Source organism: Seriola dumerili, unplaced genomic scaffold (assembly GCF_002260705.1).
Source record: "Seriola dumerili isolate Sdu_G_001 unplaced genomic scaffold, Sdu_1.0 BDQW01000330.1, whole genome shotgun sequence".
In the NCBI taxonomy this organism is placed as follows: Eukaryota; Metazoa; Chordata; class Actinopteri; order Carangiformes; family Carangidae; genus Seriola; species Seriola dumerili.
This window is the reverse complement of record NW_019174585.1, coordinates 599,483-612,279: the sequence shown is the minus strand read 5'-3', so window position 1 is coordinate 612,279 and position 12,797 is coordinate 599,483. Positions and strand designations below refer to the sequence as shown.

General features: G+C 38.3%; 2 protein-coding genes across 2 annotated transcripts; both read right to left on the bottom strand.

Moving 5' to 3' along the window:
* Positions 1-839: 839 nt before the first annotated feature.
* LOC111232275 (olfactory receptor 52A5-like) lies at positions 840-1,772 on the bottom strand. The gene has a single exon (XM_022759715.1). The coding sequence runs from the start codon at positions 1,770-1,772 to the stop codon at positions 840-842; it is 933 nt and encodes a 310-aa protein (XP_022615436.1).
* A 2,540-nt stretch (positions 1,773-4,312) lies between these two features.
* Positions 4,313-5,098, bottom strand: LOC111232274 (tachykinin-like peptides receptor 86C). Its single transcript, XM_022759714.1, has one exon. The coding sequence runs from the start codon at positions 5,096-5,098 to the stop codon at positions 4,313-4,315; it is 786 nt and encodes a 261-aa protein (XP_022615435.1).
* Between the last annotated feature and the right edge of the window lie 7,699 nt (positions 5,099-12,797).

Sequence of the window (12,797 nt, the reverse complement as noted above, 5' to 3'; positions counted from 1 at the left end):
ACGACTGAGTAACCTTTATTGATGCTGCTGGCACGGATTTACCAGCACTGCCTGCATGGTTTATATTTAACAGCAGTGGCTCTATAAAGGTGTTGATCATGTCCCAAAAAGTGGTGCTGTAATTGATTTCACAGGGCAGCAGAGGGCACAAGAGACTTAATCAATTCCTGGTTCATTCTTGTTCAGTGCTGGAAAATAGTTTTCTCAAAGTATCACAAATGCTTCAATAGTCTGTATATCTATAGATCAGAACAATATGATGTCCTGATGTCCTCACTGACACTCCACAAGAAACGATTCAGCAGGTGAAACAATTCCCATTTTAGTTTGGCCTGCAATCAGAAAAACATTTCATAACTGACATCACTGCTTAAGACTTTAAAAAAAATTCCAAGGCCTTTTATAGAAGAAACTTGACTCAATGCTTTTTAAAGGATGAGTTCACAATTTGTCAAATCTGTCTTAATTCAGTAGTCAGGTGCCCATATTTCTTTAGAGAGAACTTTATAATAAAAAGACTAACTTTGACAGATACCACATTGATCTGTCTAACTCAGACTGCTGAAGCTTCATACTCTATTACAGATGCTTCAGATGAACTTTGAAAGAACAAAAGGTTTCTGACCTCGAACAGGAGAAATAATCACAACACACACACACACACACACGGCTCCTAATGTTCATATGGGCACCTGAGTTTTGTTTAAAGGCAGTCTTGAAAAATTGTTAAGCTATCCTTTAAGACTTGTTTAGACCTGTACCAGAGACCCTGTTAAAACATCACAAAATACATCCTATGATATTTGTGCATTATGTTTGAGAGATCAATCAAAACTAAATCAACGTGTGGCTTTGACTTTTTTTGAGCAGCAGAGGAATGTTTTCCCAATGTAGCCCCTGAGGTTCTGATCTCTAAAGCCGTAGATGAGCGGGCTGAGAAAGCGTGGGATTAGTATGAAGCAGAAGTAATTAAAAAAGGCGATGTCTTCCGGTAGCCAGTTGGCGTGCAGCACTATGAGAGTTTCAGTGATAGGGTGAGTGAAGGCCAGCATACATAGCAACAACTGAAAGCCGTGGAGCAGCACAGTGTGCATGGCTTTGCTCACAGATTCTCTGTCCTGTCTCAGCTTCCTGGTTTCGAGCAGGATTCTCACATATGTAAAGAGGATGATGACAGCCACTACTGCAAAGAAGAGCACATTTATAGCAGCTTTGAACAATTTCTGGATTGGAGATGAGGTGACGACGACAGGTTTGCAAAGCACAGGGGTAGAGAGGACATCTAGAGCAAGATCAAGTTCCCCAATGGAGTATTCAATGATAGGGAAGATACAACTGATGAACCAAAGAGACAGAATAATGATCCAGATACGGTCTGAGTGCCAGGTGGCCGGCTGTTGGAGCGGATAGAAGATGGCGACATAACGCTCCAGTGACATGGTGGCCAGGATTAAGGGTGTGTTCTGGAAAGTGGCAGTGGATATGAACAGAAGAGGAACACAGTACACAATAGCAAATTTCACCTGACCCATGACACAGAGGAAGAGCACCACAGAGGACAAGAGCTGGAGGGTGTCATTGATCAGCATGTAGGTAAACAGGATGTAACGGGACGTCTCCAGGAACTGCCTGTGAGACGCAAAGATGTGCAGCATAACAGCAATGCAGCACAGGAAGATGCAGAAGAAGGGGATTGCCACACACACCTTGATGATGACAGACAGGCTTCTCTGGGATGTTGCATTGGCTGGAAGTTCAGTCAGGTTCTGCATTTTGCAGCTGTGCACTGGAGCACACCTGTTAAAGAAAAACATGAATTAAAAATCCATATACAAATGAGAAATAAAATAAATACATAAAACGTGCATATAACACAACTCTAGTTGAATGTCTACCCCCTTAGATAAAAGAACATGATAATGAACTGTTTGTATTACACATCCAACATTCAGAATAAAAGAGCACTTCACTCACCTAAGAATATCCTCATCAGTCAGAAGAGTTCAGATATCTGTTCTTCTTATCACATATTGTGTGTTTGACGAACAACATCTCTGGGAGGCTCTTCCTCCAGAGATACATTGGTTTCAGGCTGTCGTCACAAAGCATCATGTTTCTCATTATCAACAGATTTCAGTGTGGAGATGGACTAATGAGCTGATATTCCTGTAGAATATCATCAGGATTTATGGAAGGAAGCTCTAAACTTAATTTTTTTGATACATGACTGTTTAAGCAGACACGCAAGAAGTAAAAAAATGATGAACCCATGCGAAACATAAAAAAAAAATCAATAAGCCCATTTTATTCCAAATTAATAAGTGCAATTGCTGCAGATGAAAGATATTAAATGCATCACTTACATCTCCAAGCCATAAAGAGTGATACAATATCTATTATTATAGTATGCCAATTTACTACTATATTTACTACTACATTTGTCTAACGTCTGTTTAATTTGCAGATTCAGATTTTATACAAAACATCTGATGAGGTTATGTGTTTTTTTGTAATTGATTTAATACGAAAAAAAAGTATATGAAGTAACTAGTTCCGCTTTTCCGGCTACAACATTAAAATACTACTTTCATAGTAACACATCAGTAATATTAACCAAATAATACAATATCATGGTGTCACTTTCTGAAAAGCCACTATTTATAAAGAGTATATAAGTTGTAATTGATTGATTTATTAATGTTAATGTCATACTGGAGGAGGATTTTCCACAACCTAAAAGTTGTTCTTATAATTACTTATAACTGATCTCTAAAGCATTACTACATGATCCATTAACCATTATCAGAAAGTGTTTAATGTATGAGCACTTTTATGTTTGATACTGGTGCAAGACAGAGTGAATTCATTCAATGTGACTGTGACTGTGATTGTACTGTACTGTATCGTACTTTGTACCAAGAACTAAATGTTTTGTTTTAGTAGAAAATATTGGTACATTACTAGCATCATCCAGTCAGGGGAACAGTTCATGCTAAAGTGTTAGCAAACAGTCAACTACTTACACTTTCATCAGTGAACCACTGAAGACATGTTTCTGTCCTCTTGATGGAAGTAAGCTCAATAGTCACTTGCAGTTAAATTCTGTATTACTGTTTATTTGGATATTTATATTGTTGCAATCACACAATAAGTATCCTTACAAAAAAAACCCCACCACTCTTGTAACACAGTTTTGGCAAACTTTGATCAAACAGGATAATTTGTATGTATCTGCATATGCATTCAGGTGGCAGTTTTGGGAACACACTGGTTTGTGCATGCAAATATTAGTGTGTTAAGTAATCCATAAATCCTGCATGATCAGCACTGCATGCTCAACGAGAGAATGAGATACTGCATCCCAGAGCAGCTGCCAGTATGATAGATTAAATTCATTCACACGACTGAGTAACCTTTATTGATGCTGCTGGCACGGATTTACCAGCACTGCCTGCATGGTTTATATTTAACAGCAGTGGCTCTATAAAGGTGTTGATCATGTCCCAAAAAGTGGTGCTGTAATTGATTTCACAGGGCAGCAGAGGGCACAAGAGACTGAATCAATTCCTGGTTCATTCTTGTTCAGTGCTGGAAAATAGATTTCTCAAAGTATCACAAATGCTTTAATAGTCTGTAAATCTATAGATCAGAACAATATGATGTCCTGATGTCCTCACTGACACTCCACAAGAAACGATTCAGCAGGTGAAACAATTCCCATTTTAGTTTGGCCTGCAATCAGAAAAACATTTCATAACTGACATCACTGCTTAAGACTTTAAAAAAAATTCCAAGGCCTTTTATAGAAGAAACTTGACTCAATGCTTTTTAAAGGATGAGTTCACAATTTGTCAAATCTGTCTTAATTCAGTAGTCAGGTGCCCATATTTCTTTAGAGAGAACTTTATAATAAAAAGACTAACTTTGACAGATACCACATTGATCTGTCTAACTCAGACTGCTGAAGCTTCATACTCTATTACAGATGCTTCAGATGAACTTTGAAAGAACAAAAGGTTTCTGACCTCGAACAGGAGAAATAATCACAACACACACACACACACACACGGCTCCTAATGTTCATATGGGCACCTGAGTTTTGTTTAAAGGCAGTCTTGAAAAATTGTTAAGCTATCCTTTAAGACTTGTTTAGACCTGTACCAGAGACCCTGTTAAAACATCACAAAATACATCCTATGATATTTGTGCATTATGTTTGAGAGATCAATCAAAACTAAATCAACGTGTGGTTTTGACTTTTTTTGAGCAGCAGAGGAATGCTTTCCCAATGTAGCCCCTGAGGTTCTGATCTCTAAAGCCGTAGATGAGCGGGCAGCACTATGAGAGTTTCAGTGATAGGGTGAGTGAAGGCCAGCATACATAGCAACAACTGAAAGCCGTGGAGCAGCACAGTGTGCATGGCTTTGCTCACAGATTCTCTGTCCTGTCTCAGCTTCCTGGTTTCGAGCAGGATTCTCACATATGTAAAGAGGATGATGACAGCCACTACTGCAAAGAAGAGCACATTTATAGCAGCTCTAAACAATTTCTGGATTGGAGAAGAGTTGATGACGACAGTTTTGCAAAGCACAGGGGTAGAGAGGACATCCAGAGCAAGATCAAGTTCCCCAATGGAGTATTCAATGATAGGGAAGATACAACTGATGAACCAAAGAGACAGAATAATGATCCAGATACGGTCTGAGTGCCAGGTGGCCGGCTGTTTGAGCGGATAGAAGATGGCGACATAACGCTCCAGTGACATGGTGGCCAGGATTAAGGGTGTGTTCTGGAAAGTGGCAGTGGATATGAACAGAAGAGGAACACAGTACACAATAGCAAATTTCACCTGACCCATGACACAGAGGAAGAGCACCACAGAGGACAAGAGCTGGAGGGTGTCATTGATCAGCATGTAGGTAAACAGGATGTAACGGGACGTCTCCAGGAACTGCCTGTGAGACGCAAAGATGTGCAGCATAACAGCAATGCAGCACAGGAAGATGCAGAAGAAGGGGATTGCCACACACACCTTGATGATGACAGACAGGCTTCTCTGGGATGTTGCATTGGCTGGAAGTTCAGTCAGGTTCTGCATTTTGCAGCTGTGCACTGGAGCACACCTGTTAAAGAAAAACATGAATTAAAAATCCATATACAAATGAGAAATAAAATAAATACATAAAACGTGCATATAACACAACTCTAGTTGAATGTCTACCCCCTTAGATAAAAGAACATGATAATGAACTGTTTGTATTACACATCCAACATTCAGAATAAAAGAGCACTTCACTCACCTAAGAATATCCTCATCAGTCAGAAGAGTTCAGATATCTGTTCTTCTTATCACATATTGTGTGTTTGACGAACAACATCTCTGGGAGGCTCTTCCTCCAGAGATACATTGGTTTCAGGCTGTCGTCACAAAGCATCATGTTTCTCATTATAAACAGATTTCAGTGTGGAGATGGACTAATGAGCTGATATTCCTGTAGAATATCATCAGGATTTATGGAAGGAAGCTCTAAACTTAATTTTTTTGATACATGACTGTTTAAGCAGACACGCAAGAAGTAAAAAAATGATGAACCCATGCGAAACATAAAAAAAAAATCAATAAGGCCATTTTATTCCAAATTAATAAGTGCAATTGCTGCAGATGAAAGATATTAAATGCATCACTTACATCTCCAAGCCATAAAGAGTGATACAATATCTATTATTATAGTATGCCAATTTACTACTATATTTACTACTACATTTGTCTAACATCTGTTTAATTTGCAGATTCAGATTTTATACAAAACATCTGATGGTCATATTTTTTCTGTGATTGATTTAATACGAAAAACGCGTATGAAGTAACTAGTTCCGCTTTTCCAGCTACAACATTAAAATACTACTTTCATAGTAACACATCAGTAATATTAACCAAATAATACAATATCATGGTGTCACTTTCTGAAAAGCCACTATTTATAAAGAGTATATAAGTTGTAATTGATTGATTTATTAATGTTAATGTCATACTGGAGGAGGATTTTCCACAACCTAAAAGTTGTTCTTATAATTACTTATAACTGATCTCTAAAGCATTACTACATGATCCATTAACCATTATCAGAAAGAGTTTAATGTATGAGCACTTTTATGTTTGATACTGGTGCAAGACAGAGTGAATTCATTCAATGTGACTGTGACTGTGATTGTACTGTACTGTATCGTACTTTGTACCAAGAACTAAATGTTTTGTTTTAGTAGAAAATATTGGTACATTACTAGCATCATCCAGTCAGGGGAACAGTTCATGCTAAAGTGTTAGCAAACAGTCAACTACTTACACTTTCATCAGTGAACCACTGAAGACATGTTTCTGTCCTCTTGATGGAAGTAAGCTCAATAGTCACTCTCCCTTTAGCTCAAGTTTGGTCTCACCAAACCAGTAGCAACTTTGGTTTGGTGCTAGGCAAATTGTGTTGTGTAAGTATTTATATATATATATATATATATATATATATACACATATATTATTATTATTATTATTATTATTATACGCGCGCGTGTGTACATTTTTTTTTTCATCCCATATAATAAAAAGCCAAGTTGAGAAGTTGAGTGAAAATCTAGAGGCATATCTGCCTACATATTGATAATCTCATATGTAAGACTAATGTATGAGGACAGCAAAATTTCCTTTCAATCTTTTTTTTTTCCTCCGAGTGCATTGACTCAGCTGAACCTTTTCCAGCTGGAAGGGGGAGCTCTCATATTGATTGTTGGCACTGTGATGAGATGATTCTGCTGAGTGGACACTTTTAAAGCGAGCTGGGTCAGTGGTTCCAGCTGTGTCTTGTCTAAAGCAGTTTGTGAACTGTTGACCAAAGTTTTTGCCAGTGTCCTTCAGTGCTTTTTCCTTTAGATTGTAGAAGTCAGTGGAGGTGACAGCTTATGAGCTGTAGATGTCACTGTTAATGAAGATAGATCTCTTTCGAGATAAGTACAGCACTGCAGGATGAGCAAAATAGCTCCTGGGCCTTATTACAGAACTGTCTGTGTTGCAGAGATTATATTTGTAACAGGTATCACTACTGCTGAACTGTAGTTCAACCTTAACACTCATGAAAGCATCGATGTCACAAAGATATTTTCCAAAGGTCTGTGGTGGCGCAAAACAACACAAAAAGAGGAAAACATGGCTCATAATTTGATGTTTGTCAAAGATATTGTGGAGTGAGAAAAGAGGAGGGGAAGAGTTTTCAGAGAGTGCAGTAACCTGTTGGTAATACACAGCAGTGAGGACATTGACAGTCAATTATTGTTTACCCAGGGAAACTGTCCTAACCCTGACGAGTCAGCAGAAGTACTGAGCCCTGCCACAATAAGAGGCCAAAGCATCTCAGCTCTGCACTGTTCTGAGATGTTATGCGACTGGAAGTTCTTTAAATTGACCACTAAAATGCCTGGTAACACTTTATAAAACAGCCCACGATTTACAGTGGAAGTTCATTGTATGATAAAATACTTACTGGTTCTTACTGGTGGACAGTGGAAGAAATCAAGACTGTAGGGAACAACGCAGTAACAACTGGACAATTTAAAGGAAAGGAGAAATAAACTATACGATAAGTATTGTAGTAAATACTGGGAACCTACTGCGAGAAAAGAAGAAAAATACTGTTAACAATCTTTTTTTCATACTTTTTAATTAAAGAGTAAAAGAGGGAGAACAACCACACATATTACAACCCATAAACCTTATTATTATTCAAAAGAAATAAAATAAAAATTACTCACATAAAAGATAAGCCATATTTGATCCACCTGCATCTATATTATTACATGACTTTAGTATGTTACAGTATTTCCTCCTCAAATGACAATAGAAACCACAGCTGTCCATTTGAGAAAGGTATGTATGAGCTGCAACTCTGCTGAACAAACATGGCTGCTGCAATGATGAGGTATTGGGCTATAGTACAATGTGTGGCTGTTCTACTCAAGGTTATTAAAACTTTTTTTTCTGAATTTCAGTTTTGTTTCCAGTAACAGGAAACAGGAAAGGCGGGGAGAAAGGGGGGATGAATGCAGCAAAGGGCCCAGGCTAGATTCAAACCCAAGCCGCTGCAGTAAGGATTCAGCCTTGTGGTACATACTCCGTTAAAGTACATTTTATTATTACGCCTGCACGCCAGCGACAGCTGTGGCCCAAGGCATTTTCAGGTCATCCAACTGTCCGCCCGTCCCATTCTTTATTTCAGTAACGCCTTGAGGGAATTTTTTCAAATTTTGTACAAACGTTTAATTGGACTCAAGGATGAAGGACAATGCACCAGGTTAGAGGAGCAATTTACAGCATTAGTTCTCTGGGAATCTTATTCATATCCAAGAAAAACTGATGTTGTAACTTAAATTTCTCTAACTGAATCAATATCGAATCAAATCGAATCGAATTGAATCGGGAATTGAATTGAATCAAATCAAATTGGGACCTTGTGAATCCGATTTGAATCGATCCAGGAAATCAGAATACCCAGCCCTGTGAGGTACAGTTTGAGCGACATGTCATTTTGCACCTTTATGAGGCAAAAACATGCCCCTAAATTTAAATCACTGATTTGCAGCATCATCTGCCTGTACCTTAATCTTATAAAAAAGTACAAACATGTACCCTTTGCTGTCAGCAATGATTTTATACCTTTAAAATTAAAAGCAGGAGAAAACTTTGCACTAGATGTGCAAAATTTTTGAGAGAAAAATATTCTGTGAGGCAGGTGTGGGATGTGGGATCCAAAGTGGCAATCAATTAAGTGCCTTTAAAATTAAACCAAGGTCCAGAGTTATCACCCTACAGACCGTTACAGAACCTTTTCAGAAAAATGTACCTTTAGGTACAAAAACCAATACCCCTTTTCTCTCTGTGTGTGTCGGCATCTAATAGGTTGAGTAGGCTGTAAAGGCTGTAAAATGGACTCGCTGAAATTATTGAGGCTGTTCATACATATGGAGTCAGTGATGTTGGCTAAGGTTAAGTTAAACCTCAGACACATAAACAACTTGGGTTACGGCCACGTGCATAGCAGGATAATGATTTAAGTCAGGGTTAAAGGACGTTTGGTTGTGTGGTTGAACATATGTTACCTGAGGGAGAGGGAGTAAATCTTGTTGACAGTCGTCGTAAAGATTCTTTTGTTTACATATTTTTTTAATAAAGCTGTTAAATATATTGAAAATGTATTTCAATATCAACAATGTCATACTGCAGCCATGGGTTTCAGGTCTCTATGTACAGTAGACTACTTGTAAGGCTGTTTGTGAACTGCAGTGCAAAAGGTAAACAGGGACCTTGAAAAACACTGCTCTGACACAAACCTGGTGGCATTTTGCACAAACAGTGTTTAATCTTCTTTGTTCAGTGTCACACTCTTAGACAACATTACTGATGTCACAGTAGAAACATGACTTGCAGGTGTAACTTCAGAACTGTTTGTCAAGATGATGAAACACTTAAAGAGATATTTCTATAGTTTAAATGACTCCCATGTGCAGCAATTGCATAAGGTACTGTACTGTGTGACTTCGGCAGAGCATGATTAGAGAACAAGTCCCATATCCCCAGTTTAGCAATTAACAGACTAGCTGATCATTAACATTAAGCTCCTGAGTCTAATTGTGCAACCTGAAGTTTTCATTTGTTTGGCAAACAAGTTCACTCTAGTGAGAGCACCTCACTGGGGCTCGCCAGCCCTTTACGCAAGTTTTGCGTCAGTAATCAGGACTGTAGGGGATTGGACCAAAATCTGTGTCCAAAACAAACTTTCTGCTTCTGAACCCCAGCGGATGCCACCTCAGCAAGTAACTTTTTTGAAGGCTATCAGACAGAATCAACGCGATTTCCAAACTTTTGGCAACAAGAGTTTTAGTGAAATATTAAATGACAGAGAGAAATCTAAGCTATTTTCAGTGAAATGAATAGCAAAAAATGAGAACACGGGTATAGTAGAGGGTGCAATACACAAACACACACAAAGACAAAGACATAAAGGAATTTAGCACAACTTCAGTGCTGTGTGTTAAATGTCTCATCATCTTGTAGGCCCATATTCACCATACCTATGTAATGTAACCAATGAAACCAATGTGACCAGAGATATTCAAAGTTAGTTAAAGTGCCTGGCCTGAACGAACAACATGAAATCAATCTGAAAAACAACTCCTTTCATGAATGGGCACCACAGCTGGATGAGACAGAGCAACAGCTGGAAAGCATGAGGAATTAATGTTCTGAGCCCTTTCCTTGTTGACTTTTTATCATCTCCTGATGCAGCTCTCATTAATCTAACATAAGTAAACACAATCATGATACACATGATCATGAAGTAAAACTGACTTATAGCTGACCTAATGTGATCCATGGATGTAACCTCTGTGATGTCACCCAAAGGTTTCTGAGGAGCACGTGTTGAGCCGAGACATACATGCCGTTTGTGGCAAGCATACGCTTGCCCACCTGACACTCAAAGCGATAAGCCCTCAATTATGCATAACTTTGAATCTTAATGAAATTTAAACAGCTGAATTATATAAAATTCACCCCTGTACAGTTGTCATGAAGGGGGAAATTAGCTAGAGAGACCAAAAGCGTTTATTGTACCAGGCGGTAAACATGTTTATTTCTGCTGTCAGTTTGGGCATGTTATTATGAGAGTCTATGGGGACTGACTCACTTTTGGAGCCAGCGTCAAGCAGCCATTCGAAGAACTGCAGTTTTTAACATTTCTACGTTGGATTGATTTTTCAGCCTGGGAGGTTGCCACTTGGCAGCTCTCCATGGTGCAGGGGCATGCAAATGGCCACATAGTGCTCCAGGGTCATTGCTGTCAGGGAAAATGGTGTGACTGTAACATACAGAACATGAAACAGATAATGATACACATCCCAACTTGCATTGTGAATCAGTCCATGCTGTCAGAGAGTAAGATAATGGCAAAACAGATGTGAAAGGTTAAAAAAAAAAAAGGTTATAATGATCAACAAGTTGATGCAGAGAAAAATCATCACCAGAATCTGCACGATAATGACCTGGTCATTGATCTGTCGTCCAGGAGACTCACCACCAACCAGTGAGTTGTTATCTGCCATTTATTTTCTAAGCAAACAAAAGTTTTTAAGTCACTGCCAAAAGTCAAATCAAGTATGATTCTCTAATGCACCTGTCAATAGAATATTTGATTTTTGTTACAAAATGATAAAAGTTGGGGAAGTCACATGGACAAGACCAATATAGCAGCTGAACGAGAAGGTTCCAAGCAACTGTACACAATTTAAATATCCCCTTAATATATACTGCTATTTTTCTGAGTAGAACCTCAGTGTTGATATGTCAAAAACTCCTGCAACCATCAGTGTGATATTTTTACTTGGCCATGCAAGCTTGGTACTAAAACAACTTTGCCAAATCCACTGTGTGACCCATAACTTAGCCTAATGGCTAATGTAGCAGGAGTCCTAAACAAAGCTGAAATTACTCCGAGTGTTGTTCGGAATATTGACACTCGTCAGACTGACATGGCGAACTCTATGGTTGCATTGATATGCAAGCAGACAAAAGTAAAAAGATCTTTCCTCCAATTCAATGCATATTAAAGAAGCTGAACGCTGCATACACAATGCATGAGTCTTTGGTTCTTTGGTGTACAATAGGGTCCAAGGGCCAACAAACACTCCTTAGACTTCATCAATGACCAGTGTTGGGGAAACTACTTTGAAAGCAGAATTTTGCAAGCAATTACTTCCCACTGGAAGAAGTTGAACTACTGAAAAGCTACCCAAGGGAGAAATCCAGTTTAGTGAACTAAAACTATGTAGAAAGAGTAGTTGAAAGTACTTTGTGAAAAAATGATGAAATTGACAATGTAAATTTGATAGGAAATTATAACAAAATATAATACAAAAAAGTCACATGCCAGTTTATTGCAAAAAGTGCCTACTTTTTCACAGGTCTTACATAAACCAAAAAAAATTAAAATAAATATAACAAAATACCCACGATTCATGGGAAAGTGCTGGAATGTTAGATTTGGTTTGGTAAACAATAACTGCTCAAGTATGGCCATGATAATTCTTCCTCAGCCTGAGTTTTGGGAGGTTTATCCTTGATGATGTCACTGTGTGAGCACTGCACAACACGCAACACCTCAGCTTTTGCACATGCACTACACAAAGATCAAGTGTGTGGAGGTGACTGCCTGACAAATGCATCGCATGGGCTAAAAATAAATTACAGTAGAGAAGCAATGGTAAAATGAAAACAAAAAAATCATTCATCTCCATTGATGACCCATAATCGTTTGCAGTTTCAATAGTTAACTACACAACACTACACAGTTTTTTTTTTAAATTCCAAGAGAAATTGTTTTTCTGTTGTGAACCAAGATGGCGAGACATCACACCTGACGGGGTCAAGATACGATTTGTTGATTTGTTGTTGCGAGTTATAAATTGATAAATTATGTTTTTGCATATCCTTTTGTTTTGAATATGCCCAGTGCATCGCCCCTTTGTTCAGTGCATAGACCTCCAATAATCTAGTTGATTTTATTTACATATTTCACAGTTGATGTTTATTACACCAGTATTCTAAAAGGAAGTTTACACCAAGTTGAAAGTGTATGGTTTAGGGGCACTGATTCTTTGTAAGACACGCTGAGTAGCTCCTCCTCAATATTTCCAATCAGCGTTCCTCAAAATTTCTACTTAATGCATGCCACGCTATTTAGAAAATTATAATGCATTTT